General features: G+C 37.2%; 1 protein-coding gene across 1 annotated transcript in view; it reads left to right on the forward strand.

The window, feature by feature from the left end:
* Nucleotides 1–22,193, forward strand: part of prmt3 (protein arginine methyltransferase 3) — a 245,211-nt gene that overhangs the window by 186,732 nt on the left and 36,286 nt on the right. Inside the window, exons 12-13 of the mRNA XM_065275443.1 lie at nucleotides 9,999–10,186; nucleotides 12,175–12,261. Of these exons, the coding sequence (XP_065131515.1) occupies nucleotides 9,999–10,186; nucleotides 12,175–12,261 (275 nt within the window). The remainder of the gene's footprint in view (nucleotides 1–9,998; nucleotides 10,187–12,174; nucleotides 12,262–22,193) is intronic.

Genomic DNA, 22,193 nt, shown 5'->3' on the forward strand with positions numbered 1-22,193 from the left:
TCTGTATTTCAGCTCTCTGTTCTGGTGTCACTCTGTAGGCTCTCTGTTTAATTGGTATGGCCTCACCAGTGCGGATTTGATGCTTGATGATGCTCGTGCGACCTCTGTCCTCTGAGTGTTTACTGAATACTGCTGAGTATTTTTGAAGCAGTAATTTCAGCGACTGGACTTGGGAAGGGGACAGGTTGCTGTCATTTATCTGGACAGATGGAGCTAAATCATGTAAGGGGGAGGTTGCAGACCCTGTTCCTTCCCCTGATATAATGTCGACCGATGAGACCGAATGAAACTCACCCAAGTGTTGACCGGAATGCAGCTCGACGTCATCTCTGGAGGGATTGAGGATTCGAACAACAGTTGTGCCATTCTGAACCTCACTGAGAGAGTGTGCCACAATGATGTCACACGATGGGTTGGGCATAAGAACACCATAATAGTCAGTTGGCATGGGAGAAGCAGGTGTAGCTGCAGACACACAGGCTGTGAGCAGGGTTTCACTCATAGCTGGAATCTTAGTGGGCGCTAGAACAGACACATTACAGCAGGCAGCCACTTCATGTCCTTTGGGCAAGAGAGGAATTTTCATGTCCCAAAGTTGCAGCATTTTATTGTTAATGTCAAGGAGGGCATGGTGTTTCCGCAGAAAATCGAAACCAAGAATGACTGGTTGGCAAGCACCTCTGAGAATTTCAAAGTCCTGTTGCCATACCTGATGTCCAAGTCTGATCCCAATCGTTAACTTGCCTAAAATGTCCAGGCACTGTCCATCAACTGAGCGAGCTGGCAGAGCAGAGGGTGTCATGGGGCGTTTTCTTAATGCTGGGTGAGAGTTACGAAAATCTTCACTCACAATGGAGACAGTAGAACCAGAGTCAATTAAAGTGCACACTTCAATGCCCTCAACAATAGCCAAGATTGTAGAAGAGACAGAATCATCAGAGTGTGAGTCATTCTTGTCAAGCATTAACTTGGGGAAATCCGTCTGGGGCAATGAGACAGTAGCTGATGTTTGCCCCTCAACAGCAGCTAATGGAAGTTTCCCTGACGGTTGGATCCAGAGTGCGGATATCTTTCAGGAGACTGGAAACGAACACTGCGTGTGGGCTGGCATCTCTGTTCCCCCGTGGGGACGGACTAGGACTGCGTCTATATCTGTTTGTATCATCCTTGTCATGGTGACCATACCTGGAGTACTGATAGGACTGGCGTGAGGGAGAGCGATACCGATCACGTCTGTCACTGTCATGCCATTTACAGTCTCTGTGAGGAACAGGGGAAGGAGGACCACGGTCATAGCTGGACCCTAAATCACGACCATGACACTGCTCAGGTAAGTAAGCATCCCTGCTGTGTTGTCTGCTATGGTAGGGTTGCGGAGAGATACTGCGTGCACTGTATCGAGCATCCTTGGAGGAAAACCGTTCAGGTTGAGAGTCCAGACGCTGAACTAGGTAGTTGTGTTTCTCTCGTAACAGGTGTACTTCACTTTGTAAGCTGTTGACAGTAAGAGTCAGCTGCTCGACCGCATGCAGAAGCTTATCATCAGTAGGTTTAGGACGAACCATAGCAACCTGCTCCGAAGATTGAGTGTGCGGAGACCCCACAGTGGTCAGTTGGAGCGCTGCACGTGCCCTCTCACAGCGGCTGGCGATACGCAAGGCATCCTCAAGATCCTCCGCACCCATCTCATGGATTTTTGACTGAAGATTTGGGTCCAAGCCAGCAACAAAACGGCGAAATTTTTCACCCTCCAGTGCATTGTGATCATAGTTGGGAAAGGCTTCTAATACAAGACGAGTGATGTCTGCACTGTACACATCCAAACTTTCACCTGGTCGACGAGGTCGAGCATTCACATGTGTCTGGAAGAATGGCAGGGAGAATATTGGTCCAAAAACATCCCTCAGTTTCTCCTTTACTGACTCATAGTCCTTCTGGATCGAAGGCGGAAGGCTGTCCCAATAAAGAAATGCAGCATCTGCTAAGCGAGTAGGGAGAACAGAAGCCATCACCATATTCAGATCTGTATCAGTTGAACTCATAGCCTGCACTGCCACTTCAAAACGGCGAGACCAACTTGTGAATGATTCAGTCCCATCGCCTTTAAATGCAGGTGGAAGATCAATTTTCAGGACACTGGAGACAGCGTGTGTGGCAAAAGAAACAGCACCTGTCGATGTAGCAGCCGCAGCTAGCCGTCTGTGTGAGGGAGGAGACTGCAGCCCAGCTTCACTTTCATCAGCCGACATGGTGACAAAATGTCCAGTTCAAACTCACAAAAAGCTCTTAAAGGAGGAAAAAAAATAATAAAAATAATAATATATACCACAAAAGTCCAGTAATGTCTCCACAGGCAATCCACTGCTCTTTAAGAGTGTAAAATCCAGATGGCACAAAAAAAAAAATGAGCGCATCCACCGTTTGTAGGATTAAAACTCACAAAATGCGCCAAGTCCACCAAAATAACACCACGCTGCCACCAAATGTAACGTGAGGGTTCGGTATGTGGTGGTAGATCACTCTTTAACACAATAAACAGCAGACGGGAGACGGAAGACTTTCTCAAACGGCACCTCTTTTACTGAACACCGTCAACAACAACAACACTTCCTCCTCAACCCCTTACGTCACTCCCACTAACCAATCAGAGGCTAGAAAGTAGACTGATATAAATCGGTAAAGGAATCAGAGAGGCAGATTCGGCAGAATATCCTAACTGCATTAAATACTTAAACATATGTAAATAATTAACTAAACATTGTAACTATACTTTCCTTAAATTAACTCAAATATGCATCATATTAAATAAGCATTACAAATATGAAATTCACTTCTAAACTTTACACTTACATCATGCTAATAATGCTAGGATCATGCTAACTTCATGCTAATCATGTTAGCATCATGCTAGCTTCATGCTAATTATGCTAGCTTCGTGCTAATCATACTAACATCATGCTAGCTTCATGCTTATCATGCTAGCTGCATGCTAACTTCATGCTAATCATGCTAACATCATGTTAATCATACTAACATCATGTTAGCTTCATGCTAATCATGCTAGCTACATGCTAATCATGCTAACATTATGCTAGCTTCATGTTAATAATGCTAACATCATGCTAATCATGTTAGCATCATGCTAGCTTCATGCTAATAATGTTAACTTCATGCTAATCATGCTAACTACATGTTAAATCTTAATAGCTTCATGTTAAATCATGTTAGCTTCATGCTTAACCATGCTAACATTATGCTAGCTTCATGTTAAATCATGCTAGCTTCAAGTTAAATCTTATAAGCTTTACGTTAGCTTTATGCTAAATCATGATAACATCATGTTAAATCATGTTAGCTTAATGTTAAATCTTACTAGCTTCATATTAACTTCATGCTAAATCATGCTAGCTTCATGCTACATCATGCTAGCTTCATGCTAAATCATGTTAACAATATGTTAGCTTCATGCTAAATCATGTTAGCTTCATGTTAAATCATGTTTGCTTCATGCTAAATCATGCTAGCTTTATGTTAAATCATGGTAGCGTCATGTTAGCTTCATGCTAAATCATGCTATCTTTATATGCTAAATCATGTTAGCTTCATATGCTAAATCATGTTAGATTCATGCTAAATCATGTTTGTTTCATACTAAATTATGCTAGCTTCATGTTAAATCATGATAATGTCATGATAAATCATGCCAGCTTTATGCTAAATCATGTTAGCTTCATGCTAAATCATGTTAAAGTCATGGTAAATCATGCTAGCTTCATGCTAAATCATGCTAGCTTCATGCTAAATCATGCTAGCTTCATGTTAAATCATGTTAACTCATGTTAGCTTCATATTTCATCATAACTTTTTTAAATCATGCAAGCTTCACACTAAAACATGTCAACAGCCATACATTTTTGTCAATCAACTTTTTTGCATTTTCATGCACTGGTAATTCCTTGGGAATTGCATTTCTAGTTGAACATTAAAATCAATCACATGGCTATAGCTTATGTAATTTTCATTGTTTATATACTTTATGGATTTAAAATTACATTAATTTCATAGGATAATGCGTTTGTTGTGCAAAATGCATAAATGACACAATTAAACAAGTCATTAAACAAAACGTAAATAAACAAAACATGCCGTTTCAGATGTAAATATTATGCCAATATGTCATTAATCCGATCGAATAGTGTTTGATATAAAGTTGGTCAACACTTTTATTTTGGAGGTTTTTGCATTAAGGCAGGGGCGCTCGGAATGTTAGAAATATAAGTGCCATGGAAAAGACTGAAAGCTATATAATATAATTTGTTTGATGTATGTGTATGCACAAATTTCTGTGAGCTTTGCACACTGTGCCCCCTTAAAAAAAATTGGTGCATGATGCCCCTGCCTGTAACTACTTAGCACTGATTAATTGAAACACGCAATTTTTCTTTTGGGGTGCCCAAATTTATGCACCTTTGCACATTTTCTGTTAATCCAGTAAACCTTATTACACCACTGAAATATTACTGTGTCCTTCAGTTATTTGATAGATCAAAATTAAATTGCTGATTCAAACACCTAAATATTTATAAAAGAAAATCATGGAAATTGTCAGGGGTGCGCAAATGTTCGCGTACGATGTATCTGTTTACATCTACTCACTATCATTGCTTGGATTACTGTGTTATGGCAGCACTTTATTGAAGCCAATTGTCAATAAGAAGCCCAAAGTTTTTTAAAAGTAGACTGGTCAATTCTTGTTCTGTCTCATACTCTACTTACCATTATGCTACCTGTGTTGATTTTCCACAATACAGCATAGATTAACGACAAAGTACTGTAACTAAACAGTTATTTACTTTCACTCTCATCTTGTGCAACACTTTAGTGTACCAAAGGTAGAGGCCATTTCTATTCATGGTAAAAAGGTGCATATACTTCTGTGTTTTGCCTCTGCATCATTTTCTTGTCCACCGTAGAGTTTTAAGTGAACAGATGCTGAGGAGAATATGCAGTGCTGCATGCGCACGCTGACTGGATAAATTATAATTTTAAAGATCCTGACAGGTAATGTTATGCTCTCTTGATTTCTAGAACGTCATGGGATTGAGCACAGGTCAGGAGATGCACCTATAAACAGGCTGTCTTGAATAACACTGAATTAGTTCTGTTTTAGCTCAGTCAGAAAGCCTGCAGTCATGTACCTGTGTGAAAGAGAATGATATAATGACCTATCAAGTGGCAGCTCTGCACTGTGTCAGATCAACATTACTTACCCCTACCACTATAACCTCATTTCTCTCTCTCTCTCTCTCTCTCTCTCTCTCATATACACACTCCCTCACTTACTCATTTGCTCTCTTTCTCTCTCACTGGCTCGGTCAATTCATCTCCTTTATATATTTTATTATTACCTTTCGTTTTATTCCAAACATGGCTTGTGCTCTCGCTCGCACATCACTAGATGCTTTTTTCACACTTACTACCTTCTTTACTTCTTCAGCGGTTGGCCTCCATGGAAAACAGAGGGGGTGTTTGACAAACTGGCTATAAGCACTCATTCGAGAAGGACATAGATGTCAAAGCTATGAATCTTGGGACACTGCCTCTCCCTTTGCCCCCTCAGCTCCTTTCTCTCTCCACATGTTTTTTTCCTCTGGCTTCCACTTCCCACTTCAGTGTAGGACGGTCCTGCTCACCATCCAATCAGCAGTTGCCTGCTTTTCCTAGGACAATCACTCATAGCTACACTAATCAGATAAAATGAGGTGACAAATCCACTCCAGGTGTGTGTGGTGTGTGTGGTGTGTGTGTGTGTGTGTGTGTGTGTGTGTGTGTGTGTGTGTGTGTGTGTGTGAGGTTTTTCACCCTGAGTGACACACACAGGGACTCAGTGAAGGTTTTTAAGGTATGGCTTGGAGTTACAACTCGCCAGTCACGATCCCACCTCCCAGTAGACAGAATTTTGATTGCACACACTTTATATGAGATGAGCGTAAATATACACGTTAACCTTTAATTAAAGGTCGAAGAAAGTATTTCTGTTATAGAGTTTTAGGGACTTATTTAATAATATTTTTTGTAAATCACACCGGTGCACTCATAATAATACATGAGAGGAAAAAATCAGATTTTTATTTTCATGTGCCGTTACAGTTTATCATATAAGGAATTTATATAGAAAATTATAACACGGCATTCTGGATTGATCGTTTTTAAATGAACAGTCACAACTTTTAAAGATATTTTATTTTCAAATAACGAGCCAAGATGAGTCTTCAGCTTGATACTTTATGCAGTTTAATCATGTAGTTGTGACGTTTGATGACATCATCATTTTATGAACTAGTGTTTAATGCTCTTGTCCTCACATGCCAAAAAGTATTTTAAAGTAAAGTGGATATTGTTCCAAATTGGGAAACTCTTATGAACATATGTTTAATGGTTTGAGTTTAAAGATTGCCTCCTCTTCCCTATATTAATAATTTGCCATAGAATTTGAAGTATGTATAAACCACGTTCCAAATTATTATGAACATGCCATTTTCGTTTATTTTTCCAATATAGTCAGTAAGATAAAGCTACACTGTGTAGGATTTTCTCCCATCTATATGCATGAAGATCTATATGACAACCAACTGAATACTACTAATATTACTAGCCCCCCCATTTGGAGCGCGTTTTAACTTGTACGGTGGCCATGTCATGCCAAGGCTTCCAGATCAAAGCAAAAGCAATGAAAAAAAAATGAACAATATATAGTGTCCTTTGCCTGTGATCCGTCATAGCACACAGATTTATGTTAAACATTTTCATGATATGTCTGTTTTAAATCACATACAAAAAGCAACCATAAACGTAACTTAGACACTCCTTTTTTATAGACGCAAGGAAAAATATCCCAGGGGCTGTTACACTTGGTATTAAGATGTGTTTTCATAGATCGGATCACAAGTGGACGAGAGAGACACATCATGTTTACACCTGGTATTTAAATCAGTCTCTTTTGCCCACTTTTGGCCGCTTCTTTCCAGATTACTGAGGGGATGGTCTGTGGACAAGTCCCTCTCCTGTCATTTTAACATGAGCGGAAGTAATGACGGGTTTAAAGCAGAGTCCACCGCTTGTGTTGTAAGTAAACATTTTACACAATGTTTTGTCCGTGTATATGTAAGAGCTTTCTTTTATATTGCTGAAATAAGATTGCGCAACTTTCACACGCTTGTAAAATGAAACTAACAAAGACGCGCAGATCAGCCGCTTTAGTTTTATCAATGAAAGGCTAAAAATAGCGCTGTACACCGTGTGTTTGTGCAAGAGGTCAGAAAAGATGTAAAACATTGATCTCAGTACCTCAGATTACATAAATGGGCGGAGAGATGGCGTGCGGCTGTTCGAACACATTAAACCACATGCACGTTAAATGCTAAGTCATCAGCATATTACATCAACTTACAATTAACTAAGAAAAATTGTTAGCTTTATAATTGTTAATATTCTGAAATAAGACTGTCTTGATGACGTATGGCGCCTACACATGCAACCTCGGGAGGCTTCAGTTGATGTTTCCCTTAGTTGATGTTTCAAATTATAGTGCTGTCCACCTCACAGATCTTTCATATAGTGATGCTTTACAGGCTCTTAAATAGGACTAAGGTCAGAGGATGATGGTGGTAATACCTTGATTTCTTTCTTATTTTATGCCCATATTAATTAAAATAGTCAGTGATGCTTTTTGAAACATGGGATGGTATATTATCCTCCATGAAAGTACATTTATTTCAGAAGACATAATTCCCTTTATATTCCATTGTGGAAAATCATCTTTTTATGAACTCTGCATATCCTCTAGATGCCCTTTTAACCCCCTCAGGGACCCTTGAGGGACCTACCATTTTGCTTCCCAATATTCCATTCCAAATCATTACTCTGCCACCTCTTCCTAATGTTACAGTCTTGTTTGAATATAGTGGCTATTCACCAACAATCCAGAATGGCATTCATCTACATTATTCAGTGTATTATGTCATGTCAATGAATAAAACTGTGTGAAATAGTCTTCAGGTATTCTAAGCTCATTTTTGCAAGTTTTGTTTTTGGGGGAGGGGTAGAAATACAGCTTTATGCACTAAAGGATCCCGTATTAAAGGGGTTCTTGGGATTTCAGACACATCAGCAGGTTTAAATACATATTTTCTTCTTAACGGTCGCTTTTTATCGCTGCCTTTCCCTAATATTTTCCTAAAAAATATTTTAAAAGCCTTTATATAGTCAAATCTTTCTGAACTGTGAATCACTCATTAATCTTACAATAGTTCAATAATTTCTGTTTAGATCCACCAAATATAAATTGTTATAGAAAATAATTAGCTTTTTTAAGATAATGTACACTTTTTGTCTTTAGAAAGATCTTTTTTTCATACCCATATTGTTGGAAAACTACAACTTGTTAAAAAATTTGAACAGCATATTTGTATTATATAAACATATAAACATATTTTTTTCAAAGTATTAAAGTATCTTTTAACATTTTAATTTCATTTAAATAGAGTAACATCCACATTGTCATATAAGTGTTGAGGGTAAAATAAAATTTCTAAACTTATTGTCTGTATTGGAAAAATAAACAAAAATGGCATGTGCATAATAATTTGGAACGCAGTGTATATGCATGCATGTGTGCCAAAACAAATGCTCCTAACATTTATCAACTATTGTTTCTATGTTAGTGATTTGATTTTTTTTTAGCAACATCATGTGCCCAGAGCTATAGCTTGGGGTTTGTGTCCGGTGGGCAAACGTAACAGACATTAAGATCAAATAAACCCATTTACAATTTTTATGATTAAGCCCATCAGTAGAATTTAAAATTTTTGCCAGAAGCTGTCTGCTTGCATGCATGTTAAACATTAACATCAGCACATTTTGAGGCCATTAAAATGACTAAAGCATTATTGAAGGTGAAAGCATGGCTGTGGTTTAACATTTCATGATAGATGTGCTCATTATTGGACATTTGTGTGAAGAATGAGGTCTAATACCCCTACTGTACATAATGGCCAGCCTTCTGTTAAGCTTTTTAAGTAATTGTTTAAACCATAATGTAGTTTTGAAAGTTCATGAACTGGGGAAAATATGTGGCTTTTATGCATTTTTTTCTTATTTCAATGTTTAAATTTGCTCAAACATTTGGTGCAAGTACATGCACAGAATTATTGGCACCCTTGGTAAATATGAAAAATGGTAAATTAGTGAAAATAAATCTGCACTGGTAATCCTTTTGATCTTTTATTAAAAAAATTCCCACAAATCTTATCTTTCAGTCTGGTAATACAAATTAAATTCGGGGGGTGTCACATTATGAAATAAATGTTTTTCTCAATTACACATTGGCCACAATTATTGGCACCCATATAAAAAATATAATGTATTTAAACATATTCCTATTAATATTTAAATTTAATACATCAGGGTAACTAACATGAAACTGCCTGCCATTACTTTGTTACACAGGAGTATACATATGAAGTAACACAAATGCCAAATTCCTTTATCACCTGCCACAAGGGGGTTTGTTCCTTACAAATTAAAAAGTGGCTGTAAGAAAATTGCTAAAGCATTGAAAAGTTCAATTTTCATTATCAGGAAAATAATTAACAACTTCACAAATGTCTTAATTCATTGTGGGGAGAACAGTTTAAGAAAACACTCCAAGGACCACAGCTGGAGCTATAAACTCTCCAAGGACCACAGCTGAAGAATTGTAGAAATTATTTAAGATTTGAGATCAGAAAGCCTAAAGAGACAACTACCTGCTAGTAACTTTCTGTAGATTTTACATTTATGTTATTTACTAGCAACAGTTTGTTCAAAGTTAAATGAACATGAAACATTTTCAGTCTTCTACAGTAAGTTACTGGCAACCAGCTGCATAATTACAGGGCTTGAGACTCGAACCAGCAACTTTTTCTTGTCTCTATTTAACCTGTCTTCTTTCTTCTCAGTGTTTCCAGACCACTGCAATATCAGCCTGGCAGCGGTAGGGGATATTCAGAAACACAATGATCGCGTTGCCTTTTGGGATGATGTTTATGGCTTCAAGATGACTTGTATGAAGAAGGCTGTGGTGCCAGAGGCAGTAGTGGAGGTGCTGAAGCCTGAGACAGTAATTTCAGAATCTGCAGTTGTTAAGGTAAAGAGACCAAAATAATTCTCATGGAAATCTTTTTATAAATCCTGAATTTAAACGTGCAAGTTCTGCACGCAAAAATGTCTTTATTGACTATAAGCAGTAGATACAAAGACAAATGATGTTGCCTGAATTCACCTATAGGGATCAGTGTGTCTGTTGGTATACTTTTCTTGTTTTTTTCTTTCTCACAACTAATTGTAAAACAAACAAACATTAAAGAGCACCTATTATGAGATACATGTTTTTAAACATCCTTTTGTGTGTAGGTGTGTATTAGTACATGCTAACGATATTCAAAAAGTACATACCTCAAAGAAAACGATGACGTGAGTTATCATCTCCAACGTTCTAGGACTACAAAAAACAGTCGGATTGTAGGCAACAGTTTACTTCCTGGGATTGGTGACGTAGACAAGAGCAACATTATCATAGTTCAGCCCTCTCTGCTTTGCTTGGGTACGCCCTCAAAAATGGGGGTGGAGAGCGCAGAAGAGAACGGAAATGGCGGAGGTTGGGAGTCCATGTTTCGAGTGTGTTTGTAAACTCTTGTTTAATCGTTTAAGCGATTAAATATCTCGAGTAGATGCTGTTTCTTTAGATGCGAGGGCAAAATAGCACTTTATGACCTTCCACAGAGGACATCAGGAAACAGTGGTTAGAGTTTATGTTTAATGCGGTTCTGGCACAATCCAGTCAGAAGTTGTTTATATGTTCACGGCATTTTCACAATGACCGCTTCGTGAACCGTAACAAATTTGAAATTGAATTGAATTGAATAATAAGTTACAGTAGTCAGTTAAGTAGGTCAAAGATGCGTGGATAAGCTTCTCAGCATCTGATTCAGATAGCATGTGTCGCATTTTTTAAAATATTTCTAAGATGATAGAATGTTGTGTTATCAAAATAAAGATGACAACATCCTCATCCTTTCCATGGCTTAAGACAATTTTTCACTTTTAAATCAGAGCAAATGTCAAATGTGGATAAGTGTTTTGTAATACATTGTTCCATTATGTTACTCCATCAAATTTGTTAATGGAGCTTGATATAGCAGGTAAGCTAATATACACCCACTGCACGCCTTTCTCTATCTGATTTTAGTATTTGTCAATAAAAGTTACAAGGATGAAGGAAAATGAACACCTAAGAGACAAGACACACTGTTTTAATTGGAAAGAGGGGCAAAGGACATGAAAAGGACCTTATGTATGAGGTCATCGAAGTGCCAACCCCTAAAACATGTGATGATGACTGAATATTCTCAGCTGTGCGCAATGCGCAATAAAATGACTTCTTCCATTCTCCTTATCTTATCTGTGTGAGGCCAGATTTTTTCAAACTGACTGAATTGAAAACAAAGTAAAAAGTCCAGATGGAGGATGACATCAGCAAAAATAACGTTAGAAAACCGTGCCGTATAAAACTGTTAAAGGCATTGTCATAATATTTCTATCTTCATCACAACACCGAATAATGATATACGTTGATCAGAACATGTTTGTCATTTAAAATAAGTAAATTTAAAAAGTGGACAGTATATGTGAGTTTATCATTTGTCCTGTGCATTGGGCTATATGTGAATAATAAGCACAATCATTAGTGAATAATCAGAAATTAAAAACTGCATGTAAACAGGAGCAAAGAGGTTAGCTCCAGTCATGTAAAAAGTCCTTACTTTGATTATTGGAAATAACACCTTATTGGTGTACATTTAAACATAGTCATTGAATCATTATACCATTCTTTAACATTCCTATAATGTTTATTTGATGTAAAATCTGTTTTCCTCTATTTTGATAATAATCTGTAAATTCTTAATGCAAAAGCACAGATATATGCCATTTGTAATACAGAACAGGTGTTTGTGTATGAAACTAGGAAGTGCTTAATATTTACTTAAATCTTTAAGCTCTTCCTGGCTTCCAACATGTCAATAAACCATATTACTTTACTTTTATACTTTATATGTTTTTCTTTGTCCTTTCTAGACTATTGACTGTGGTACTGTGACTGTGTCTGAGTTGGAGTTTACTGCAGACTTCACCCTGAAAATAAGGCTCAGCACCTTCTGTACTGTGAGTAGATCCAACATTAAATACACATACAAGCAAACAGTGATTATTACTTGTCCTGCACACACTTCAATCTTCAAAGCTAATTAAGATTGTCAGGTGTGAGGAATTTCTAAGTGTGGGAAGATTGATTGCTTTTTGATTGACTGGGATGGGTCAGATCTCTCCGCATGGTTGATGGATAGGCTGTTCTTGTGCAAGTGGTGAAGAAAACAACAACAGGTAGTTGGGGACGGATTGTTTACTGTATTTATTTCACGGACCAAAGTTATCACGGTTATCAATATTATCATGGTTTTGTTAAAATGAGATGGAAATGTTCAAAAAGAACTGATACACACACTGAAAACATTTGAACAAATTTTATTTTTAAAAATCACAATTTAATATTTCATGTCCCTGAAATTATTCCTGTGGTAAAAAAATAAATAAATCTGTCTAATAAGTTTTCCGTTAATGAATACAATACATTATCCCTTAAATGCCTTCTTGTGCAAAAAACTATGTTGCATGTGCGCATCTGCGTCAAACAGATTGTGTCTGGACAGTATTTACCACAAGTTTTCAAAATTACTGTAATCAAACACGGTTGTAATGATAATTAAATTTTAAATGATAATACTAACCGTTAGGGATGTGCATTTATGTCATTTTTTCATTTCGATTAATCCATAGGTCTGAAGAACGAGTACTCGATTAACTGGTGGCGGGGCAATCAAAGGGGCGGGGCTTACACGTCATGGTGAAAATGAAAATATTTTTATTAAAAACACTCAAATAAACCTTAATTTCGAAAAAACTATGACAGAACAATGAACACATACTAGAGTTTTAATGAATTAAATGTTTTCAACAGAAACAGGAAAAGCTGCGTGATGGAATGAAACTAAAGGGTTAACAAACACAAACCGAAGCGCTTTCTATATGACGCACTCTGCATAATATTAAGCCTTTATACAACACAAATGCACAACGTCCATCTATCTGCATAAATGCAAGACTTCAACTAAGTTTTCAACTAAGTTATCTAAAAAAAAGAGTTTAACTCCCTTTGTGGATGTGCATCATAAACAGCGCACTTTTAAACACGTCCAGTCAAAGCACAAGCTTCATAACATTAAGCAGCTTTAAGTCTTTTGCTATCATTTTAGCATTTAGCTGTGTCGTGTCGTCCTCTTACCTCAGTCAACATGTAATGGTAATGCTCGTATGGCTCTCTGGTATCTCTTGACATTTGATGTTTAAATATGAGATGATAACCCATTGAACTTTTGACAGCGCTGTACATTTTGCAACTGACTGACTGTATTTCCGAAGATCACGGCATCCTTTTAAACCATAGTGCCTCAGTGATGTGAGGTGTGACCGGCTTCGCGGGCTCGCGGGCTGCCGCGCATTACGCAGACCGGCGGGTTGCTGATGCGCGGTCGCGCGGAATCTGTTTGTTTTTGAATCACGCATGGTAATGCTACTGATGTCATACGTCGGTCTGCGTAGCTCGACACGACGTCAAACACGCATCTCCAGACCCAGTCTTTACTACCACATGCGCTCGTAACGCTAACCAGACACCCAAATGCCGCCATATCCACAATAAATAAATAAATAAACCCACATGATCATCGTTTTCGTGATCGATCATCGATGCCACGTTCGAGTACTCGAGCAATCGAGTACTCGTGCCCATCCCTACTAACCGTCAAGACATTTTACCGTGGTTAATCGTGAAACCGGTAATCATCCCATCCCTAGTGCTAGCTAAAATTATATTTGTTTTTTTTTACGCAAAATGCTATAAATCCATGACCAAATCCATGTTTTTTTATTCTTTATATCTATTGAATCAATATATAAATGTGCATGCATCGTTGCCATGTCATATTCATTTAGTTGACTAGTGGTATACACTGATAAAAAAACATTAATGTCTTTAATCAAAACACTTACTTTGTCATAAGAACACTGTCATTGCTGCTGTCATCCTTGCGACGTCGTCGCTGAACTTTTTTGACAGCGATCAGCTGTGAAATGTTTTGGTCCTGCTCGATTTTCGTTGACTTCAAGTAAAATAATGGAAAGTTTTTCATCAGATCCCCTGGGGTCAATGTGTTAGCATGACAGATGCTTGATGTTGTCGTGTGAGAACAAGCAACAACCAGCATTTTTCCTTTGCCCGATACATCTCACCAAAAATTATACGATTTTGTACAAAGTAGATGAGGATAACAAGGATTCCGTGTTTATTCAAAGTGCCACCATTATTGTTTACAATGCGTAGAATGGTGTTCTGTGATTAATTAAGCAGATTTATTGCATTCTGCAGAGGAGGAGGACTGGCGTTTGTCGAGATTTGGAATTAAAGGGAGAAAAGGTTACAGAATAACATGGCGAATATCGGATTTAGCGTAAAATGAAGAATTGACTTTAATACTAAGTACTTTAATACTACTTAGATCAAAAATACTTTGATGATCAAGCCTGAACAAGATGAAGTTAAGTTTTATTTCTGGTAATTTATAAACACCATTGTAATTTTTGCCATCTTTGTCACAGTCTCCTTTTGCTTGCAAACAATTATTCGGTTTAGGGGGCAAACACTTTTTCACACAGGGTCAGGCAGTTTTGGGTTTTGTTTTCCCCTAATAATAAGAACATTCATTTAAAAACTTCATGTTGTGTTCACTTGTGTTATCTTTAAATAAAAAAGGTTACATTGTCTAGTGGACAGAGATAATGTTTGTGTGTCACTGAAAGAGTAGAAGTTAGAGAAAGAAAATTGAAAAAAAGTGTAATTTTTCTTTTGTCTCCCAAGTTTTTTCTGCATTATTGTTCCTGCTGCTTTGTTATAGCTTTTATGGATTAATCAATATTGCATTATTATCTCCCTTTCCCTCTCACAGTTACTCTTTATTAAATGAAGTATGTCCATGTTTGACCTCACCATTTTTCTATATTTCTAAAAGTAATAGAAAAGTGCATCCTTAACTCTTTCCCCGCCAGCGTTTAAAAAAAAAAGTTGCCAGCCAGCGCCAGCATTTTTCTGCCATGTCATATTCATTTAGTTGACTAGTGGTATACACTGATAAAAAAAACATTAATGTCTTTAATCAAAACACTTACTTTGTCATAAGAACACTGTCATTTTTCTTTTTCTTTTTTTTTTCTTTTAGGGGGTTTTTCACCCCGGGGAGGCAGCCTTTTTGGGCTTTACCTAGCTTCCTCTTCTATACGTTGCTTTAGTAATACGTGCACTTATAATATTGAGTCATAGCCGCAGCCAATTTAACTGCTCATGCTATCATGTATTTTGTTGTGCTATCTGTCGTTTTTCTGTGCTTTTCACTGCTTCTATTTATGTAAAGCTGCTTTGAAACAATTGACTTTTGTGAAAAGCGCTATATAAATAAAATTGAATTGAATTGAATTGAATTGCTGCTGTCATCCTTGCGACGTCGTCGCTGAACTTTTTTGACAGCGATCAGCTGTGAAATGTTTTGGTCCTGCTCGATTTTCGTTGACTTCAAGTAAAATAATGGAAAGTTTTTCATCAGATCCCCTGGGGTCAATGTGTTAGCATGACAGATGCTTGATGTTGTCGTGTGAGAACAAGCAACAACCAGCATTTTTCCTTTGCCCGATACATCTCACCAAAAATTAAACGATTTTGATGGTTTTCATTTCTTCCCCGCCATAGAAAACCACCATAGGTTTATCAATGCCATCAAAATTACTATTTTTTTTTGTTTGTTTGTTGATCACAAAGTACAAAGTAGAAGAGGATAACAAGGATTCCGGGTTTATTCAAAGTGCCACCATTATTGTTTACAATGCGTAGAATGGTGTTCTGTGATTAATTAAGCAGATTTATTGCATTCTGCAGAGGAGGAGGACTGGCGTTTGTCGAGATTTGGAATTAATAGAAAAGTGCATCCTTAACTCTTTCCCCGCCAGCGTTTTTTAAAAAAAGTTGCCAGCCAGCGCCAGCATTTTTCATGATTTTCACAAAAGTTTAATGCCTTCCAGAAAATTTTCTAATCTCAATAAACAAACAATATATCAAACGAAAGAACAGACCCTCTGCTTTCAAAAAAAAAAACGTTTCATCCTACCTTCATTAGTTCTCTTTTTATCACCTCTCAAATATGGGTAGGTTTCTTCAAAAACACCCAATTTTGAGCAAAAAGCTGAGATGATTCCATTTTTGTGAAGGACTTTTGATAGAGATCAGATGCAGAGCGATCTTTAAAATATACACGTAGTTCTTTCTCTTTCACGTGAGGCGCTATTTCCGGGTTGTATAAGTTGCCCCCTGGTGGATAATAGCGGTATTGCGGAAAGCCGGAAATTCTCGTTATTGGCAGGGAAGCGTTTTCTCTTAATTGACGAGTTATCTCGTCAATGGCGGCGAAAGTTAATGTTTTCTGTGAAAAAAAATGCAAATGTAAAATAACAGAAAGGGTATTTGCACTCATTAACCTGACTTTTTAATGTAATGAAAAACTACATTTTCTGTTAATTGATAGTGGGGAAAGAATAGATATTTTATGTTATTTTATGTTCTTTAAATAGTAAAATACAAAACATTTTCTGTTATAACGGCATGGATCTAAGGCTCAGTCAAAAATGAATATCTTCTTTATTTAGTCTCACATGTTTTTGTTTAGAAAGAAAATCCTATTTAGCCTACCTTCTCCGGTGAAACCGTTTTTCTCATTAATGCCAGCTGCAGAAAAAACTCTACTCTGTGGTTATCCAGTGAGAACAACAAACGGATCTAACAAATATATATGAATTTAATATTTTGTTACAAATAACGCAAGCTGGCATGATACATTATTGCTGAGGGTGCAAAGTTACGAGCTTAATTTAACAACAATTCACAAAACTGAGCTTTTGTTTGCTGTTACGGCATTTGCAGTTATTGGGTTCGTTATAACCATATCCACAGATGAAATAAATGTTTTCCGTTTCGCTTTCCATGCGTGTCTTGTGTCGTTTTAACAACAAAATAAACTAGGCTATATAAGGAAGCTAACAAATCTCTCATGATGCACTCTGATGCGGCGGCGGAGAAGCACGTCTAACACCCGGCATTAAAACTCTAAACACTTAAATTAGTCTGCAATCTGAATTACCAAAACAATCAGGAATACATACATATTAATTTTCATGTATATTTTACATTAAAGTCTGTAAAAGACCGTACAGGTAAAGTGAAAAAGGATTAATTGAGCAGTAGCCGTAATGCTGCGGTGGACATTAAAAACATTTGAATATCATTTTTTTTTTCAATTCTAATTATTATTGCAGATCGAATATTTGACCATTCGTGCACATTTTTTGGTGATAAAAGTATTTCAGCCGTTTTATATTTGGGCCATTTTCGGCCCAAAATTTTCGGTGGCCGAATATTTGGTGCATCCCTAGTATGTATGTATAGTAAAACAGGCTATTATCTGTTATTATGGCCCGAGCAATGAGGAGCAGGCCAGAATGGCCTGCACCGTGGGTGCAAAGCCCTATTGTTTTTGCTCAGTTTTTTCTGCTTTTTCTTCTCCAAAATGAATCGCATTTTTGAGGGCCTAAACATGCTCGAAAACTCATGAGACTTTGCACACGCGTCAGAAGTGACGAAAATGTACATGTGGTATAGGTGTCAGAAGTGGGCGTGTAGAAATGGCTCGATAGCGCCACCTGCAAAATTTCAAAATAACAACCCTCCCACTACGAAAAACGTACAGATACGAAATTTGGTAGGGTCATCTATCACCTCAAGATCTACAAAAAAGTCCCTTGGAACCACGCTCTAAAACCCACAGGAAGTCGGCCATTTTGAATTTTCACTGTGATTTCTGTGCAAATTTTGGCATTTCCAGGCTTCATACTTTAACAAACTCCTCCTAGAGATTTTATCAGATCGTCATCATATTTGGTCATTATCATCTAAACGCCTTTGCGATGTTAAATTGCGGAGCTTTTGACTTTTCGTTGGAGGGTGTGTCTGTGGCGACCTGACAAATTTCTGCGTTTTCGCCATGAAACAAGATGTTGTTCTAACTCAGGCATGCAATGTTCAATCTGACCCACGCTTCACACGTTTGATAAGAGTCCTGGCCTAAACACATTTCCATGCCAAAATTCAGCTTCAGTCATAGCGCCACCTAGATGCAGCAGGAAATGCCATGTTTTACGCCATGATTTACTGTTCTTAGAGATTTAATAAAATCATCATCATATTTGGTCAGACTGATCTGATTTGAGATGATAAATTGTAAAGATCTTGACTTTTCGTTGAAAGGTGTGTCCGTGGCGGTCTGGCAAAGTTAGATTTTTCACCATGAAACTGGAAGTTGTTGTAATTCAGGCATACAATGTCCGACCTGCCCAATACTTCACATGGATAATAAGGGGCCCGGCTTGAAACCAAAAACATAGCAAAATACAGATACAGTCATAGCGCCACCTAGATGCAGCAGGAAACCCTGATTCACTGCTCTAAGAGATTTAACAATATCAACATCATATTTGGTCAGTCTAATTAAACTATCCACATATATTTGCACACTAAAATTCATTTCCCCACTGTTCACAGTTTTTCCTAAGGCCATCGGGTGGCGGTGCTCATACTTGCGAGGGCCCTTCCATCGCTGCTTGCAGCTTTAATTTAATGTTGTATCTACAGTAAAAATACTGGGGTCTCCTTTATAAACTGTGCGTAGGATCCTTACTAAAGGTTTTTGTGCAGCCAAAAGCCAAAGATGGCGTATGCCAAAAAATATTCAGATGTATAAAACCGGTGCATACGCACACCTGTAAGCAATGTTCCGTTTATAAATCACTGATCACCTGCAAGTGTGCGAATGAATCAGCCTCATATCCCGCCCTGTACACACCCAATTCTAACCATAAATAGTCAATGCAAATAACCTCATGAATGCTGATCCGCATATTAATGAGACTGGCATCTAACTGTTTGTTCGTAAGTATGCCTCCAGTCAATAAATGGACTTCGTTGGCAGAATCCTTAAGCAGTATAATCACACTGCATTACACACGGACAGGGCATTTACTGTATGTTTACAACAGACTGATTGTTAGCATTTTGCCAAAATCACAGCATGATTTAGCTGTGTTATCACTAAAATAAAACAAATGTTTTCTGCCCCTTTAGTGCACGCGTCTGATATATACACCCTCTTATCCAGCAGCACGAGCATGCTCTACAAAGTGCATAATAAAAATGAATCATTTTAATATTCCTAACAGGAAACTACTAACAGACTTATATATATTATTATATGATATTATATTATTGAAGTAGGTGATTGCATATTTTTTATGTCAGTTTCGTTATGAACACCATAGTCTGGACTATTCTAACGAGGACATAGAGAGTAGGCTAGCGATTGTCCGAGAGTTTACCTCCCAGGGGTCCAAAAACACGGTTACGTGTTTTGACGTACTTTCTCCTCATCAAAGGGAAATCAACTTAAAATACTCCATAATTAATAATCATACACTTACGTGTTTTACATCATTTGCAACTGTGAAGGGTCTACTTTTATTTGTGTACATTCACAATAACAACAAATCTGTGTTTTTGTCAAATAAAGAAAATAAACAGGGTGCGCTTACAGACGTCTCTGTCTCCCCAACTGTCTCTCAAAACACGTTTCAAAAATCTATTTAAACTCTTTGAATATTTGTCACACAAACATGATGCATACATCTAAAGAAAGCCTGAAATGTCTATTTTTAAACAAACTAAAAGTAGGCTGTACCCACTATTCTTTTGGAAATGAATTGGCAACTAGTCCAAACATTGACAAACAAAGCATAAAGTTTTATCAGATAAAGGCTTTAATATGTGTTTGAATGATAAACGTTATATATACACACACACACACAGGGAAGATCTTCAGTTATGTCTGGACAGTGAGGAAAAGTAAGGAAGAATTCATATTCACCTAAGAAAAGCTATGGAACTCCTGCTGCATCAAGACTGGAGGGATATCATTTCTGACATATAAGTCATTTATTTTCATTTACATTTGCGATCATGTAATGTGCTTATGACTTCCACACATGGCATGTAATTCTCTACATGGCCTGTGTTTAGACAGTAATTCTCAGTTACATTCGCTATCATGTTGTATCATCTTGATGGCAGCTTAGGCTGTTTTAAACACTACAGGATATTTTAAGTGTGTGCTGTAATAAGATTACATACATTGCGCTATTGTTTACACTCAAGTGACGCGACACCATTGTTTTTCACGCGTGTGACGCGACTACATTGTTTACACGTGAGTGAAGTGATGCCATATGTTGTTTTTATACAGTTTATATGCACTTATAGAACCACACACATTAAAACGTTGTTAAGAATAGAAGTTAGACAATCCGTCGATGGGCATCTGAAAACAGTAATTTGAAATTTTTATATAACTAAGCACTGCAAATATTCATCTCAGATGATTTTCTGAATTTATTTTATGTACATAAGGGCTGTGCATCTCCATAACTGAGTCTGATGCGATACGCATCTCAAAGCATAGCAATTCAATACATTTAAGATACGTGTGAAGCAGTTACCGATTCAATATGATGCAATTCACCTTTTTAAGATGCCCTGCGGTCTGATTTAGATGTCATTCACGATGTCATTTATATTAAAAAATATGATGCTATGCAATTTGATATGGTACAGATTTTCACACATTGGATTTGTACATGAACGTTGGACATTACGAGACCACTTTAAGACTACACTGCTGCCTTAATTTTTTTGTTTAATTTACAAGTCATGTCAACTAGAGATGAGTTGTTATAACTTATAAATGAAGTTGACATATTTCAACTATATTTATAATCTGTAGCAACTCATCTCCTGTCAAGATAAATAATATGTTAAAATGACTTGTAAATTTGAGTTGATTAAACATGTCAGATGAACGATTATTAGTATAGATGCCACACACAAATTTAATTTCACTTATACGTTAGGTCCACATTACCATGAAGAATACATCCAGCATTGTTATTTGTTCTTGTCCTGAGTTTCATGTAAGCCAATACTACATCTTGTTAAATCCAATCTTAAATAAAAAATAATTTTAAATATTTATTTGTCATCTGCATAGCAAAGCAATGTTTCTGAATGACAGAACCCAGGAATGTCCTGTATATCGAAAAGCAGTGGTCCGAGCACTGAGCCTTGAGGTATCCCAGTACTAAGACATTGGGGCTCGGAGACATCACCTCTCCAGGATAATCTATATGAATGCTATCCCGTATTCAATGCAACTAGGCCATCTCCTCCTGTGCTCCCGTAGTGGATAATGTGATGGTGAGACAATATTATTTTTGATTTAAGATTGGATTTTACAAGATGTAGTAATTGCCTATATAAAACTCAGTACAAGTGCAAATAACAATGCTGGATGTATTCTTCATGGTAATGTGGATCTAACGTATTATTGAAATAAATTTGTGTGTGGCATCGTTCATCTGACATGTACTTTCATGTTACTTTAGTCTCACCTAAGTTCAAGAAATCACCATCTGTGTCGCCAATTCCCATTGTCTTCAGAATGTGTGTACGCATGGCTCAGAGTTACGTATAGGAGCGCACATTCTCCTGTCAAGTTTTTTTTATACAACCCCAAATCAGAAAAAGTTGGGACACTGTAGAAATTGTGAGTAAAAAAAGGAATGGAATAATTTACAAATCTCATAAACTTAAATTTTATTTACAATAGAATATATATAACATATCAAATGTAGAAAGTGAGACATTTTGAAATGTCATGCCAAATATTGGCTCCTTTTAGATTTCATGAGAGCTACACATTCCAAAAAAAGTTGGGACAGGTAGCAATAAAAGGCCAGAAAAGTTAAATGTACATATAAGGAACAGCTGGACGATGACCAAT

This window comes from Paramisgurnus dabryanus, chromosome 2, assembly GCF_030506205.2.
Source record: "Paramisgurnus dabryanus chromosome 2, PD_genome_1.1, whole genome shotgun sequence".
Lineage (NCBI taxonomy): Eukaryota > Metazoa > Chordata > Actinopteri > Cypriniformes > Cobitidae > Paramisgurnus > Paramisgurnus dabryanus.